The following is an 18277-nucleotide window of genomic DNA, read 5'->3' as shown; positions in this document are numbered from 1 at the left end:
AATACAGAGCAAAATAATAAGGCGGCCTGTATCAGGAGTTCCCACTGGTAGGCTATGTACATGCAACCAACGATGGCAGTGTGGAGTTAGGTAAGCGTCCTAAAGGAGTTGTGTACCAGCTACAGTGAAATCAGGAAGAGGAGGGTCTCCCTCAATCTGAAAAAAGACTTCAGAAAAGGAAATTTGATGTTAGTTTTAAACTTCAAGCTAGTCCTTTGTGGGTGATAGAAAAATAAAAAGTTTTGAAGAGTGAAAGAAGAAAAAAATTTTTCTTTTATCATTGCCAATCTCTGTGACCTCACAGTGGAACAATTCCTCTGCTGACATACCTGCAAGCAAAGACAAGAAAGAAGCAAGTTTATACAGAAAGTTCCATCAGAGAAGCAAGATTTCCCTCTCCCATTATTCACTTTGTTTCTTTTTGTTTTATCCACCCTTAGTATCCTTCGTCAAGCACTCTTGTGGTTTGGTTCCAAGGAGGGGCATTTTAAGTTGAGAAGGGCATTAATGTTAGCGTCACTCCTCAGTGAAAGGATCAGTCTTTTGTTTCACTGAGTACCCATCTGCTGACAAAGTTAGTCTTTTTTCAAGGATAAAACCTGTACTGGTGTGTTTTAACAATTACCCCTTTCTTCCACCCTCCAGCATATTCATATTTAATGCTGCTGTTTCTGCCGCATACATAGGTATGCAGCTTCATAGGAATTATGTTAAAAAGTCTTTTTGATTGTTTTCTTTTTTAGAACAAATGTGTCATTTCCTTTCTTCCCCTGATTCAGAGCTGAGGAAGGCAAAATGTCAGCAATAATGAGGCCAAATGCATCTGTACACTGAATACCAGTCTGAAACAGTGCTCAGAAGCTTTGCCATCACAGTCCTTATTAGAAGCAATGACAGAAAGCTCCTTGGTGTCTGTGAAGTGTTAAAGAGCTGTTAGGGGATTAGGAAAATGTCCCAGACACAGGTAGCACTCACTTATTCATGTATTTACTCACATAAGCATTGTGTGGAGTGCTAGATGCTGGGATGCAAAGAAAAAAATTTGGGAAATACTGTGTGGGACACAGACATGTAAAGTGACTCCTAATGTTTCAGAGTTTATAAATAGAACTGTTAATCTTTCAACACATATTTATTGATCCTCTATTACATTCCAGATTATTTTCTAGGTGCAGAGAATAATACAGTGAACAAAGCAGATGAAATGCCTCACTTTATAGAGCTTACTTACATTCCAGTTAGGGGTGATGGAGGTGGGGAAGGGATGTAGGCAGTAAATCAACAGTAAATGTCAAACGATAAGATCTGTGAAGGAAAATTAAGTAGGTAAAAGGGACAAGGATTGTCAAAGTCCTCACCAGTAGAGCTAGCTATATTTGAACAGAGATCTAAAGGAAGTAAGGAATAAAATCAGGTGGATGTCTGAGGAAAGGATATTTAACAATCACAAATATTATTTATGGAACATTTCCTTCTTGTCAGGTACTCTTCTAAGCACTTTACATTGCTTAATGTATTTAATTCTTATGAAATTATATAACATCACCCCCCTTTTATGTAACTTCCCAAAATTTGCAACTTAACTCTGAAGATCTACCTCACACACTGAGAAAATTGATTCACTCTAGAGTATAATTAAACATCCAATTCACAGTAGAGTCATTTAAATATGCAGTAGACTTTTAAAAAGGCATGCTGTTTTAATATTTTTAAACACACATCCTGTCTCAAGACTACCACATATTGCTTGGTAGACAGCTACAAGGAATTTGCTTTCATGAACTTATTAGAATAGTTCTCCATTATGTTCTTAGTTAAAATCATGCTTCGGGAATGAGGGTTAGGGGAGACAAGGCTGAATTACCACAAATTCTAAATTAAAAATTTCAGTGCAGTTTAATCATGATTTTTGTTTTCTAAAGGAAAAGCTCAGTGACCAAATATGAAAACAGATTGAAAATTCATTATAAAGAAAATAAGGAGCTGTTTTCAACTCTGCCATGAATTAAGGAGGGACATTTTGATGCATATATGTGCCCTTTATATGACATGTCAGTAACATTTGACCTGAAGGGCACTCCAGAAGGGTTTCTCCCCCACTGATGGATTGATTCATAGATGCTTTGTCAACAGTGCTACTGAATGTCATAATTAAAGCTCTCTTACTGTTAGAAAGAGAGGAATTCTCAGCCACAGGAGCAGCTCTACCTCCTTCTGATGTGATTTCAGTGATTATGTGTAAATTTATTTCTTTTCTAGGTACCCCAATTACGAATTTATTAGTGATAACTCTATCTCTTGGTCTGCTGGACTACACAATCGATACACAGAAAATTCACTTCGGGGTGTGATCCTGGATATACACTTTCTCTCCCAGGCAGACTTCCTAGTGTGTACTTTTTCATCCCAGGTAAGTGATGGTAGGGCCTTTTTAAATGTCAAAAACATTATGGTTCTGTTGGAGTCAGGAAATTCATGGTTCTTTCAATGTTAGTTATCATGACTCAGGTACAGTTCTCTTACTATTTGGGAATGATCCCTTCTGTGAAAGAGTGAGAAAATTAAAAAAAAATTGCTATTTGAGTGCACTGAATATTTAGTTGTTTGTAAGAATTGGTTGAATACATCTCTTCTGAAGCCAGCTATTGCAGTTGTTTAAAGTACTTGGCTTGTTCACAGCATTTAACAGAAGCAGCAAGTAATTAAGCTTACTTAATACTTTCTGATTTTGCATATAGTCAGTATGTAACCAGAATCCGTCCATTTCTTCACATCAATGCACTGATACTGAGAAGCTTAAACACCCAACATTTTACTTCACTTGATTGCTTTATAGAAAATAAAAAGAGTAAATGTAATTCCTTTTCAAGTCCTATTACATTTCTAACAGGAAAGAAACTCTACATTAAATTCAAGCAATACCATATTATAATCATTCTTCAAGTTTAATTGTTACAGGTAATTATATGTGTGCTTGGTGTATGTATTTTTAATGAGTGGTCCAATAACCTTATACGCCCAGGGGATTATCAGCATAACAATATTTATTGTGGATTTTATTCTGTTCTCGTTTATGTGCATATTATTGGTGAGTTCATTCAACAAGCTGTTAAATGACTATTTTGTGCTTAGAATTATACTAGGTGAAAAGGGGATTTCAAAGAAAATTGAAGATACAGATCTTAGCCTAGTCCAGAATCTAGTGAGCAAAATACTCATATGAAATAGCTAGAGAATGATTATCAGGAAATATAAATCATGTAAGATAAATATATGCCTAAAAGCTTAGAAGAAGCAGAGAAGAGAAAATGTGAAAAGGGAAGCCACATCTTTTTCATAGGAGTATACTTCAGAGAGTACAAAGGAATAGTTTTTTTTTATTATGTGACAGTGCACATTGTCACAATGGGATGGTGATATGACTTTTGGAAAGATACCTACCCCTGCAAAGGCTATATGAGTTCCTTCAATATAGAATAAGAATACAATTTACTACCCAAAGACAGCTACACAGAAAAGGAGTCACAGCAATCCTAATCAAACGGGAAAACTTCCTTGTCCTTCAAGTTTCCATGGAGGCATCCACTGCTGATGTTTCTCCCTGACTGGGAAGAGGGTCCTGTCTTTGAGATGCCCCCTTTTCCATTCTCATGCTGGGTAGTGGGGAGCAGTTACAACTTCTCGGTCCCTCTCAACTGTTTTTGAGATTCTAGCTGTGTACCTACCTGATCAACAGATGCAAATAATCAGTAACCACACATTTTTGAATGCTTATGGTTAGAATGAGTGAATCAAGAGTCACTTTTCCAGATGTACCGCCTCCTCTGTAGGCCTAGATTTTAGGCCTGCCTAAAGTCTATCCCTCTAGCCAGGGTTTCGCAGCCTAGGCTTTGTTGATGTTTGGGCCAGATGTGTTATGAGGCACTGCCCTGTGCGCTGCAGGATGTTCAGCTGCGTCCCTGGCCAGTAGCTCCTCCAATTCAAGTCAGCAACTGAAAGTGTTCCCAGATAATGCCAAATGTCCCCTGCAGGGTCAGGGGGAGGGCCAAACTGCCTTTCTTGGGAACCCTGATCTAGTCATAAAGCTCCAACATTAAGTAAATGTGTACACGTCTGAACATTCACTGACCTTACAGGTGTGTAGGCACTGAGACTTACAGACATGTGCTCTGTGTTTGCTTCACTTCTTCCAGTCCTCCTCAGTGATACCTTTAGGCTCATTCTGGAAAGAAAATCATTTTTCCCCCATTTTCAAGGATGTGCTATGGAATTTTTGATCTTCATAACCTTAAAACTCTAATTTTGGTCCAGAAATCAGGATGTCACTTCATGGTAGTGAAAATCTGTTTAGGCTTGAGAAGCATATTGTTTATACCACTTTGTCCTATTATATGCATAATGCCAACCTCAACGTGTTTTCCACACCTCGGGTACAAAGAAGCAATTCACATGGAGAAAGAGTGGTGCTTCTTGTATCCAAAGGATGAGAGTCACACTCCTGTCACATTGTTCATGAAAACTCTTGGCAAGTCAGACAGAGCTCATCCAAAATAACTCCTGTTCATTTGAACCAAAGCAAAACCCAGACAGTATTTTGTATCCCAAAATAGACTTGAGAACATTTTATGTTAGAGTTCAGAATAAAAGTTTAACAGTAAAAATACCTTACATTTATAAAGGAAGTAGCAGTTTGCTAAACATGATAACCTACATTATCACATAACCTTTTCTTAATGACTAACAGCTGTACCCCCTGAGATTGTGGAGTAATTCCACATCTAATGAAAAATCTTTGAGCATATTTGTACCCCACTATTTTTTTGTTATCATTAATCTACAATTACACAAAGAACATTATGTTTACTAGGCTCCCCCCTTCACCAAGTCTCCCCCACAAACCCCATTACAGTCACTGTCCATCAGTGTAGTAAGATGCTGTAGAATCACTACTTCTCTTCTCTGTGTTGCACAGCCCTCCCCGTGCACCCCCAACACATTATACATGCTAATCGTAATGCCCCCTTTCTTTTTCCCCACCCTTATCCCTCCCTTCCCACCCATACTCCCCAGTCCCTTTCCCTTTGGTAACTGTTAGTCCATTCTTGGGTTCTGTGATTCTGCTGCTGTTTTGTTCCTTCAGTTTTTCTTTGTTCTTATACTCCACATATGAGTGAAATCATTCGGTACTTGTCTTTCTCCGCCTGGCTTATTTCACTGAGCATAATCCATGCTGCTCCTCTAGCTCCATCCATGTTGTTGCAGATGGTAGGATTTGTGTATATGTACCACATCTTCTTTATCCATTCATCTACTGATGGACACTTAGGTTGCTTCCATTTCTTGACTGCACCCCACAATTGTTTGAAAATATTCTTAGTAAAGATATATTTAGTACAGTTTAATTTTTTTGCAGTATGAATGAAATTGGTTGCTAGATTGTAGACATTCCCTTGCTATAAATCAAAGTTGGAATTTTTTGAAAAAATGTCCCAGGAATGCCTCATCATCATCAATGGAGTGTGAAAAAAAGTTACTGATAGAATCAAATGTCAAGCCATTGACTGTAGGCAGAGAACAAGAGTGAGGCAGACATGAACTCTGGAGCCAGACTGGGTTTAAATCCAACTTTGACCACATAGTAGCTGTGTGACATTTGAACAAATTACGTAGTCTATCACTGACTTTTTCCCCCCACCTGCAAAAACAGTAATAATAATATCTACTGAATAGAGGTTTTGTGAGGATTAAAGAGATATTTTATCTACAGCATTGAGAATAGTACTTAATAATATATCAAATACAATGCTAGCTGCTGTTACTATTTATATAGGAATAGGTATAGGAGTATCTTTGACTTTAGAGAGACTCTACAGTATTTATTTTAGCTGCTCTTTTTTACACAGCCCCATTTCAGACCGTGTGCTCTCATGTTTTAGAAGGAGCATGAAACATGCTATTCAGGGACTCCATTGCCTCTGCTTATAGTCATGAGTAATGCTTGAATCCCACCAGATTATCATGTGCATTGGATGGGTATAGCAATTCTCTATAAAGAAGAGTAATCAGTAACATTCAACATATTAATTTCTCTATGCCAGCAAGTCACCTCAACTCTATTTTATTTAGTTTGTTGAAAGAGAACCATCATCCCATAGGGTAAATTTTCAGAAACAAAAGTTCTTCATTCCCAAAGGGTGAGTGATAAGTAATATTATTTGCTTTAGCTAATGCAAGTAAACGTGTATGTGCTGACGTTAGGGAAATTTATCTGCATACTTTCCTATATATGCCACAGGCATGCTAGAAAATGGGAGCAGACTAAAGCCTTACATCCAGAAGAGTATCAATCCAGAATAAAAAAGGGACAATCGGGTCTCAAACTTTTCTTGATGATAATTTAATATTCTAAAAGATAACTAGAGAGTGACAAAAATTTAATATCTTGTTCATAATGTTTTGACAATCCTAAAATTTTAGTTATATAGCCTTTCTGTCTCCTATGATATCCTCTGAGGACTTTTTTACTATATGACAGTAGTGAGAAAGAGTTTATCTCTTGACCATGAGCTATTATAGGCAATACTGGAAGTCTGAAATGCCGTGCTAGAAGGAAAAATGCAAGGCTTGATTGATGTTTGAGGAAAAATTTGGCACAAATACCATGGCAACTTCAGTAAGATTCCTCATAGGGCTCTGGACCCATGTTCTTCAGTCTCAGGGCTGCTCATCTTTCTTGGTTGTATATCCTTAAGTGAGGTCTGGGAATTCTCTCTCCTTAAATGAAAAGTTTTTAAAAGCCAGTAACACAACTCTACTCTCTAATTTTGTTACTATTGTTGCTCTTAGTTTTCTGAATCCCTCCGTCAGTGCTGTTTCTCAAAGCCAAGTTTGCCCTAAAAGCCTCATTAATTGAAGAGAACAATCCTCAGATTAATCTGAAATTTAGAGGCAGTATTAACATTGTCCAAGAACATCAAGTAAGTTTTGAAAGCTATGCAATCACATTCCAAACTATCCGACCAAATACTCTGAGCTTATTCTCTGTTACTGGAAGCTGCCTATGCCCGAAAGCATCTGCTTTGTCATTTAAGTTATTTCCTTATTTAATGAAACTGTCTTAAATGTTAAGCAATGACATTATAGTTGGAAAAATAGCAGTGGTTGACAGCTCAGATATAGATAGGCAAAATATCAGAAAGTTTTTATTTTTTAAATGTTGTCTATGAAGTTTTGGAATCAGTTTTTATTTCTCTGGAATCTGATTTACAGAAATGGCTCTAGATGCTCACTTTAAAGACTTCGGTAATCAACTGTGTTTAAGGAGCAATCAACATTATCCAGTAGTTTCAACCATTAAAATTACCATAAGACAAAATGACTTTTTCCCCCCTGTGACACTTCCCTTTGTGGCACTTAATACAACATTCTTGTGGCATTCTTTGTTGTCTAATTCCAGATTCACACACAACACAACACAACTGGCCTCATTACACTTTGAATCAGATTTTGGAAAGCCCAGAGGGAAATGCCAAATACTACATTCATTTTCTCAGATGATTCTGAATAGAATTTCCTTTGAGGTATTGCTCATGAAGCAACAGTGGATACTGTTCCCCGATTGAGTATCAAAACAAAGTAGTTTATAGGAAAAGTACACAGACCTTCCAGCATCACCCAGTGAGACAAGATTCCATCTGCTCTGAGAAAGTTTTGGAGGTTCTTGCAAACTCAATCACTTGTTTTTCAAAATAAAATTCAGACTAATGGACCTTACTCCCCTTTTGAATTTTGTTGTTGATTCCTTTTTAATACAGTAATATCTGTGTTTTATTCTTTGGCAGGGTTTTTGCTCTTTCCATCACTCTATGCTTAGTGGTGTTCTAAAACTGATACAGTGCCATGTCAGTACAAAATGAAATAAAAGATACTACATGTAACCAGCTATTACTTTGCAAAAGTTTGCCCTTCTTAGTCATGTTACTTTGTCAAGTATCAAACCTGAATATTGACATCAGTTGAAAGCCTTCATTTTACCTGCCACATGATTTGGATTTATAAAGCCCAGAGAGGGTATAAAGCCAGTGATTAAATGCAAACATCAATGTTGTAGTAATCTTTCTAGCCCTTTGCAGTAAATTGCCCTATGGCTAATATAGAGAAAACCTTTAATTACTTACAATGTTCTATATGGATCTTAAGAATTAAGTATCCCCCATGAACTAAGCATCTCCACTGCTGGGCTGTATTCTGTCTGGATCAGTATTCATTCAAGATGACTTACTGAGTGCCTACCATGTGGCAGAGGCAGTTCTAGGTACTTACCTAAGGCAAGTTTAGTGTATAGTCGAGAACCAGAAAGAGTACTAATTGTAGCTTTACCATTTACTAGCTCCTTTTCTCATTTTTTAATTTTTTGGAAATTAATCTTTTTGTGGCTTAGTTTGTACAACTGTAAAATATGAAGAGTAATAGTAACCACTTCAAAGGATTATTTTGAGAGTCAAATGAGTTGAGAGAAAGAAAGAGCACTTGCAAGCACACTATTAGAACAGTGCCTGGCCCATAATCAATGCTCCTTAAGCTCAACAGCTCTACTTATCACCTTTATTGTGAGAAGGATAAAGGGTGTTATATTGGTCCACCTTAGGGTCTGAAATTTCTACCATTTATTTTTCTTTGGCTTAGGAAAATACATGTGTTATCCAGAAGGCTACTGTATCAGCAACAACTACTGATACCAAAATGTAAACTGATTATTAGGATTATTCCCCAAAAGAAAGCAGGTCCCTAAGGATGTGGGACTAAGGGCAATGTTGTTTTAATGAGAGTGATACACTTAATAGTGGAGAGGAGAAAATGTATCAGGGTTCATTGCCACAGTAAACATCGTGGTCATCCCAAGGGCAGCGCAAGGTCCTGCATTCCTACCTAGGGATAATTGAAGTGTGTGTGCAGGGCCTCTGAAAAGAAGACTCTCAGGTTTGCCCAAGGGCTTGGCCTTATGTTATATCTTTTTGATGTTATAATCTGTACCTGGAGAATAAGGTCTACGAGAAAAATATGCTTAGCAGTTAACAATCATACATAAACTGCCTGGGTTCAAAACCTGGATCTCCTTAAAAATAGTTTAACCTTCGGCAGATTCCTTAACTGACCTTTGACTTCTATAAAATGAGTATCATAGAATTTTATGGTGCTACTGAGAGGATTTAATTAGGTAAAACCTAAAAACAACATCTAACATCAAAAACTCAGTAAATATCAGCCTCTTTCATTATTACTATACTTTGCTATTATTGGAGCTGCTTTAATTATTTGGTTTTTTCCTTTCCAGTCTCCACTTGATATTGTTTGCCATCTGTGGGCCTTTGGCTGAATTTGAAGTTCTGGTGCCAAATAGTTTTGAACTCCATTTTGTTAGAGTCTTAGTATTCAATCAGTGATTTCAGTTGTACCGTGACATTCCCAATATATAATTAGTTTGTTGACAAAGTAACAAACTTGAAAGCAAAGTCATTATCTTGGTTCTATGTCTAGTTGAAATTCTAGCACTAGAATTTAGGCAGATCATTCAATCTTCCTGTATTTTTAGTCCCTATTTACAAAATTAAAAATACTATCTAAATTTAGTTTCATTTGCAAATTACATGTAGCATTTGAATAGCATCCCTCTAGTCCTGAAATTCAGATTCCTGAAGAAGTTAAGGTGATGATTAAACTAATCACATTCCATTTGCTCATAGCAGTTAAGAAGGAGCATCTCCATTCAGTTTTTGATCTCATGAATGGCAAAGTTTTAAAGGACTGCTAGGTAATCCTAAATTGCTCCACTAAGCAGATTAACAATTATTATTAGTAGTATCATTTTAAATAAAGGCAAAAGTTTTAGTGTAGGAATAATAAACCTCACCAACAAAGATAACCAGAGTTGGAGATTTAGGAAGATTTTACCTGAGTTGAATTCTATGTTCACAATGGATAATGGAAGAAGTCTCTGAGAAAAATGACGGTATTCTCTCGTTTTTAGAAAAGTTTTCAAAACCCGTTTACTCTATAATGAATATACTTATTAATTGCTTAAAATGTTATATATATATCAGTGAAGATTATAATAGTTTATCACCAAGCATTAAACTCAAGGAATGAAGCTCAGATTGTGGAATTTCAGCTGCCATCCAGTGGGCATGATAGGTATTCTTTGGACAGAAGAATCTTTTAAGTAGCTTTAAATGCATCAGGTAGATACATTTTCCCCAAAGCCCTAGCCATCTTGTTTCAGTCCTAGAATGCTACTATCTATAGAGCACACACTAAAAACTCTGGAGAATAAAAATGGCAGACATGGTTTAGCTTACTTGCCAATGTTAATTGATTGTAATTGAATTTTTGTTGAGAACAGTTCTGACATCACGTCCAACTTAGCAGAAAAAAGAATATGATTAACACTGAATGAAGGTAAAGGAACAGTAGTATTTGTGTAAAGAATTTATCATTCTAATCCTAAACCTTACATTTTTCAAGGGCATACATTATGTGTTACTCAGTTTTATACCACTCAACATGGAGTACTGTGTGGCTCTTAAATGTTCATTGGAATTAACTGATTCATGTTCTTAAAGTACTTTGTGTGATACACCTGACTTTTTCCTGAAGACCTTACTTGTAATAATCTCTTATGTTAAAAAAAAATGATATAAGCACAGAAAGAGTGATTTGTACCATCATCTGAAAACTGGTGACTAGAATCCACTACTTACACTCTCAATCCTAATCTTAATCTTGTTCTACTCTCTTTGGCCAAGGGCTTTCAGATTGCTATGAAGGAGATCTTACATATACTAAAAAATATTTGTTGTTGTTTTTTTTCCCCAAAAGGTCTGTCGAGTTGCATATGAAATCATGCAAACACTGCATCCTGATGCTTCTGCAAACTTCCATTCTTTGGATGATATCTACTATTTTGGAGGCCAAAATGCCCACAACCAGATTGCCATTTATCCTCACCAACCTCGAACTGCAGATGAAATCCCCATGGAACCTGGAGATATCATTGGTGTGGCTGGAAATCATTGGGATGGCTATTCCAAAGGTGTCAACAGAAAACTGGGAAGGACGGGCCTATATCCCTCCTACAAAGTCCGAGAGAAGATAGAAATGGTCAAGTACCCCACATATCCTGAGGCTGAGAAATAAAGCTTAGATGGAAGAGAAAGACAGCCAAAATCAGTTCAGTCCATTTGAGCCAAACAGTAGATGAAGAAGGCCCTGCCTAACAACACCTGGTTAAATGAGTAGACACCCTCAGCACCAGGAACAACTGAGAACTCACACTTCATTGGTGGAATTCCTCTTTACCAAGGGCTCTAATGCCCTGAATCCATGCACAGTCCAATAATGTACTCACATGTAACATGCAGATTGTTTTCTACTTTGCCCCTTCTTTCAAGATTATGTCCCCATGAAACAAACACTGCCACATTGTGTAATTTAAGTGACACAGACATTTTGTGTGAGATTTCAAACATGGTGCCTATATCTGAGAGACCTATATGACCTAATGGGAAGACCTGAATAGCTCCCTACTGTAGGGAGGTTGATTCTTAGCCAGTGGTGGTATTGAAACCACTGAATTCACTCCAGTCAACAGATTCAGAATGAGAATGGATGTTTTTGTCTGGAATTTTTTTTTTAAGTAATTGCATCAGTTTATCCACCTCATCATTAATAAGTGAAGGATACATCTGAAAATAAATATTCACATTCCATTAGGAACTTTTGTAAAACAATGCCATGAACAGTCTCTTTAGTACTCAATGTTTCTGGACATTCTCTTTGATAACAAAAAATAAATTTTAAAAAGGAATTTTGTAAAGTTTCTAGAATTTTATATTGTTGGATGATATGGTACGGTGGTCAGCTTTCTAGTGGAAAAGCTATGATAAAAAGAGGAGTTTATAGTTTTTCTGCCTCAATTTTTTTTTTCTGTTTCTAATCAAGTAACTAATCAGGTTTAGCTCAAAGAGTAATTGGTCCATTTTAACACTGAAAATGGAGTTTAGTTGGTCTGTATAACAAACTTGCCAGTAACACTCTTTAAGAGCTCTTATTCTCTCATTTTGGACATTGTTTACTTGTTTTAATTGAACTGAATAATCATGTTCCTTGCCCCCAGAACTATCACCTTCATTTCCAAACTTCATTTCCAACAACTTCAGGATTGTTAGTAACCTTTCTGATTATGACTATTGTCACTTTTTGTGAATTGGGTCCTGTTGTATCCAGAAGCCAATATGTGTCCTTTCCTATCATGTCCTGCTTTTGAAAGTATCAGGAATCTTTAGGGTAGGGAGCTGGCTCTGTTTCTGATGTATCTTGGAGAATATGGAATTCAGTGAACAAAGGAGAGAAGAACAAGTGTGAGACCCTAAATGGGCTTGGGATTGTTTCTTCCAAATACTTCCTTTTAGTTATGCCATGTTGGAATCATGGCAGAAAATAAGACTTTGATGCTCTCTATGCTTTCTCTCTGAACATTACTTTTCTCTATAAAAACACTTTCTGTTTTCTGTAGCCTGCCCCCTTTAGTAAATGCCTGGCAGGAGTATTTCATAGTTTGTGCTATACCTTCCAAAAGACAAATTGGTCCATGTAGGAACCAGTAGCAGGCCAGGTGTTGAATATCAGGAATCCCAAATAGAAAAGTTCTGTCCTTTACATCCTCACTAAAGGAAAATACAACCAGTATGCAAAATCTCTCCACCAGACTTCCCCAAATTCTTTCTACCTCTCCAATTGAGTCTCCCAAAGAGCAAAAACTACCTAACTGTAGTGTCAGTAAGCAATTTGCAATTTAGTTTTGGTACAAATAAAAGACATTTTAAACAAAAATCTCCAACTGACCAAAGGTACTTTTAAATATGAGTTGCTTTTTCATTCCCATCTCATTTGTCATCAGAACTTCAATAACTATGGGTTACTAATAATAACTGCTTTATATTCTCTGATGAAACTTACTGTTTTTATCCATTACAAACATGTTTTCCTTTACTTAATTGAACATAGTTATAATAACTGTTTTAAAATCCTTTTCTGCTAAACCCAGCATCCAAATAATCTCATAATTGATCTTCACTGTTTGTATTTTCTCCAGAGAAAAAGCCCTATCTTTCTGATTCTTCAAATATTGAGTAATTTTAGATTGTACTGTGGATGTTGTACATGTTTATGTTGTGTATTCTGTTATATTCCCCTGAAGAGTGCTGATTTTGTGGTTAACAGGCATTTAACTTCATTGGACTCAAACTGTAAACTGTGTCTTGGGCAGCAGCTCAAATATCAATTCAGTTACTTTGTCTTCAGCTGAACTATCCTGCACATGTATGGTTCAGGGATCAGCTATGGATTTGGATAGAATTTATGCACAGAATTTAGAGCCCTCTTTTCTTTGGCTGTTTTCTGATATTTCCCCCCTCACTTTCCACTATGGAAAGTAGCTGTGGTTGTTCTGATTCTATGGTTTCCTCTGATTCTTCAACAGAAAGACTGCAATTTTCTATCAGCCTAAAAACTATAGTATTGGGAATTCACCATGTGCCATTCCCTTCTTCTAAGTTTCAACCTCTCTCCAGAATTTGTCTGCTTTTTTTTTTTCATTCTCCAGTGCCTCTGGGTACTGTTTTGCATTTTGTCCAAATTTTATAGTTGTTATCCATTGGAAGATCTGTTCAGTAGAACAGAAGATATACAAAAAGTGATAGTCTGAGGCACAGACTTAAAATGAAAAGCATGTTAAGAAAGGGAGGTATTAGTCTTAGTCCTATGATAGCCTCTGTTAAGATTCTAGTTTAATAGCTAAACAACCAGTAGCCTTAAACAGGAAGATAAAGAACTAACCAAATAGTTAAACCAGTGGTATGAAGGGCTATTGAATACAACGTTGGAAAAGCTTTTCCAAGCTGCTTTTTTGCAAATCATCATATACATAATGGTGATTCCTCCTGTATATGCTGCCATTTGGGAGAGCTGCCACTTCTTCACCACTGTTGTACTTTATTCATGAGACCTGGTACTTAAGAACTCTGCATGGTTTTGAGTTATCAGTACTAGATTAGGAAGATTGGGGTCTTTTCCTCTTCTAAGCCTTACCTAGAACCAAATTATTAGCCTGGACTCATTGAATGTGGGTACCAAAACACTGCGTATTATTGACAAAGCAGTTGAAAAATGTCTTACCAAAGCTTTCCTGGTCCTACCACTGAAGTGTGATTTAATGCTGAGCTGAGTATATGCCTGTTGTAAAGGCTTCCAGCCCTAATCCAAGGTTTCTTTGTGTCAAATGAATAAGAGACTAATAGGTTTCCTCTCTGAACTATAGTTTTTTTCTATTATATAGATCCTAGCCTGTTTCCTGGGTTCCTTCTTAAGAAAGTTGAAAACATGAATGGCCTCAGCTTTTTGAGGAGGTTGAGGGTTAAAAGAGAAAAAACACATTTAAAAAGCTTTTCATAGAGTGATTATTGCCACCGTCATTTAGTTCTGAGAAAATACAATGTATATTCTGTAAGCAGGAAAAGTATTGGAGTCTAAATGGTGTATCTAGTAAAACCTCTGCCTCAATGAGAATAAATCTCTCTTACCTGAGGGACAACAGACAAGTCATCTTTGACCCATGGCCAACTGCCTGATACTTCATTTGTGCTCCCAGGAGGCTGGGCAATAGCCAGGATCAATAGACTTATACAGAATAAATGTGTGGGTTGGGGATTGATGAATCTGGGAACTTGAATATAACAACCTAATTTATGCCAGATACAGACTCCAGGGAATTTTCAAAATGCAGTGCCCACAGGGAGGCACAAATATGAATTTGCCTCTATACTTACTGGTTCCTAGCAGCAGTCTCCTTCATGAAAGCATGAGGAACTGTTCCACAATCCTTAACAAGTTCTTTAGCTTTAGCTGTCATTGATGCTATATGTGTTTGAGCACTTGCCCTTTGACAGTGCATTCATATTTGGTTCTTTATACAAGTCAGAATCTCTGAGTCTGAGTACCCACTCAGCTATTCAGCCCTACCATCTCCAGCCAAGGTCAGTCACCACCTGCTTTCTCCTCTCCTTAAGTAAAACAGTGTTGATTTTGTATTCCTACCACCTTTACAGAGAATGGTCTCACGTGAATGTTTCCCTTGTTACTATTCCATTCTTCATGCAGTTCCTATCCTAATTACTTACACAGACTATAGTTTTGTCATTGGTATACAGGGAATCAAATACTCCCTTGGACAATTCTAGGTGAGATTCCTAGGCCTGAGGTATAATGAAGTTACAATACTGTGTATTTGTGGCCATGTAAGCTAAACATTTTCACAAATCATTATTACTACAATCAAGGGGAACATGGTTAGGACATTGGGACATTCTTTGTGTTAAACTATGTCAATCTAGACAGAACTTTTACTTTTTTAAAAGCAGTGTATTGAAGGCCATAGCTAGAGCTATTTGCTGTTTGAGAAGAGAGTCAGAAAGAGAGTTCAGAGCTCCTATTGACCCGCTGTCATCTGTAACTCTTTTCTATAACCTCTCCTCCACCATCAATGTTCCGCGGAGGCAGTTGTTCCCTAACTGCTGTGTGGGTAGAGAAAAGGCATTAACAAAGGAAAAAGAAGTATGTTTGTTCATAACCCGGCTGGGTGTGAGAGCATCTGTGGAGGCTGGGAATGTGCAGTGCTTTATACAGAGAACACAGATAGTTTTAGACTGTATGTGTGGTCAGCAACCTAAAGAATGCTTGGACTTTGAGTTTCTGGCCTATTTCCCTAGTGGATTGTAGCCCCTAGGAATATCTGGTCCAGCAAAGGAAATGGAGGATGGTACAAAGGCAGAAGCTAGTTCTCAGTTTTGTCTCTCCTTGTCATAATGACTATAGGCAGGTAATGTCCTACTATCTCAGATTCTCTAGGGGAAGGATAACAGTACACACTGAAGATCACTGAACTGGGATTCAGAACACCTTGCCTTCTGATTTTGACTCTACCATTAAAATGTGGACAGGTTAAATAGTTTTTCAGAACTCCATTTTGTCTGTGGAATGAATTGGTTGGATTTAAAGAGGTTTAACATGTATTATCTGCAAACCACATGTCTAAAGAAGGTAGCTACTACTCAGCCTCAGCTGATTATTGACCTAAGGACATTATATGGCCACATCTTTGTTTTTCAAGGCAAACAAAATCTATTTTTTATACAAAATATTTAGATTTTTAAATACCAACTAATTCAAAATATATAAAACCCTTAGAGGGACAAATAAGGCATCTGTGCATGGTCCATTAGTTTACAACCTCTGGTCTAGATCTAGAAGGTTCACATGTAACTTCAAGATTCTGTCTCTGGAAAGAACTGGCAAGATGGTTAACAGCTGTACAATGCTTTCAGGTTCAGTTGCAATCCTTTGGAAATGTTTGCTTGGCTGCTTCTCATCTGGAATCAGAAGTAACTCAGTATGCTAAAGGAAAGCTGTGCTGTGAGAGCTCATATCCTGGGTGCCTCTCAGATTTGGCCTTGAAGATCCAAATTGGCTCTGTTTCAACTGTCTTGACCCCCAATCTTGATTTCCTACCCTCAGGCTCACGGACAAGCAATGATTCCACAGGCCACAAGCTGAAGTACCACCTTAGGGAGTTACTACTGTTTTTTCTCCATTATACCCAAATAACCAGTTACCAGCGTATCATCTGGTTCTCAGTGTAGCACAAGATAGCAGGACTCTTTGATACTCTTCAGGAAAGTATATGGTGAATGAGGAGATGCTGAATGATTGAAGATGAACAGATACTTCTGTTTTTAAAAATGAGAAGATAGATTATCAATATATGGATTTGTAAACTTGACAAGTCATGAGTAAGATTTTAGACTATTAAAAAGTTAATAGTGATAATATGCAAGAACTAGATATACCAGACTAATCATATTTCTTGTTTTCATATGGCTTTATTGTAATGAGAATTACAATAATAGTAAACAGTTACTGAGCATGTTCCATTTGCCTGGGGTTTCTCAAGGTACTCTATCTGTATTAATTATCACCATAATCATAAGGTAGATATTATCACTACCTCTGTTTTATTGACTTGAAACCTGAAGCACAGAAGTAATGGTGATAAAGAGGATGGTAGTGCCAAGATGCAGTTGGAGACTGCCTGTCTTTTACAAGGAATACTGTCTATGCACACTGTGTCTAGGATTTCAGCATGGCTTTAGCTAAGTTATTGTGGACAAGAAAAAGCAACTGAGGCTGCATGAGCCTAAATAGTCATATTAAGAATTAACTGTATTATTCAAAAGGTTTGGTTAACTCAAATCTTTGCTGGTTTGCATAGAGCTCTATCCTGACTTGTTCTCATGGTTTATTAATGCTTTGAAAAAGAACACTGATGGGAATAATATGATGTAGTAGTTAAAAATATGAGTTCACTTGTCAATCTGCTTGGTTTCAAATCCTGGATCCTCTACCTATTGACACTGTGACCTTGAGCAAGTAATTTAATCTTTGTTTACCCATAAATTAAATAAAAATAATAATAGTAACCACTTCATAAGGTTTTTGTGAGGATTAGGTTAGCATATGAAAATCTCTTAGCCCTGTGCCTGGCACAAAGCTCAACAAATGTGAGCTATTATCACTATTACTGCATTGTTATCAAAAATTTTAGTGACTAAACGCTGAAATAATAGTAAATTATATTTTTGGAGAGAATCAAGATCCTTAGAAGTTGTTTAAAAATTGAAACAAAAAGGTAAAACTAGCATATACTCAGGTCTGGGAATCACTGCAATAGGTAATGACTACTAGAGCACTTAACATCCTGTATAGCTCACAAATGTAGTTAATTCTTAGATCCAGAAGGCCAGTTATGCCTCAGTTTAGCCGGTGGGAGATGTAACTTAAGACTTGGAAAATTCAGTTGCCCATGAACTCAGTATTGCCAATAGTGTGTTGTGACCCCTCCTCCCACTCTACCCTTCCCAGCAGTCAAGTTTCCAGACAGAGAAGGTATTGGACTCTTGAATCTCAGCTTGAATCCTGTGCTTGGTATTCATTAATAGCGTCTTCAGATACTGGTAAGGCTGCTACATGAAGAATCAGGGAGGGTTGTTTTATGGGTTTGCAGTGTGCAGAAGCAGTAAGTTTAGCTGAATATAGGAAAGAACTTCCTAATGAATTTCATTGTTGATAATGACAAGCTAATTTAAGTGACACCTTCCTGTCCTTGCAG

At 37.1% G+C, this 18277-nt stretch overlaps 1 protein-coding gene across 6 annotated transcripts in view; it reads left to right on the top strand.

Annotated features, from left to right (window-relative positions):
• The window catches only part of FUT8 (fucosyltransferase 8), a 415176-nt gene extending 403313 nt beyond the window's left edge, over nt 1-11863 (top strand). For all 6 annotated transcript variants that reach the window (XM_036906028.2, XM_036906025.2, XM_057488376.1 and 3 more), the window contains 2 exons: nt 2260-2410; nt 10876-11863. In XM_036906028.2, the coding sequence (XP_036761923.1) occupies nt 2260-2410; nt 10876-11193 (469 nt within the window). In that variant the 3' untranslated portion in view covers nt 11194-11863. The remainder of the gene's footprint in view (nt 1-2259; nt 2411-10875) is intronic.
• Nucleotides 11864-18277: the final 6414 nt, after the last annotated feature.

The sequence above is a fragment of the Manis pentadactyla genome, chromosome 11 (assembly GCF_030020395.1).
Source record: "Manis pentadactyla isolate mManPen7 chromosome 11, mManPen7.hap1, whole genome shotgun sequence".
NCBI lineage: Eukaryota > Metazoa > Chordata > Mammalia > Pholidota > Manidae > Manis > Manis pentadactyla.
This window is presented reverse-complemented; position numbering and strand designations above follow the sequence as displayed.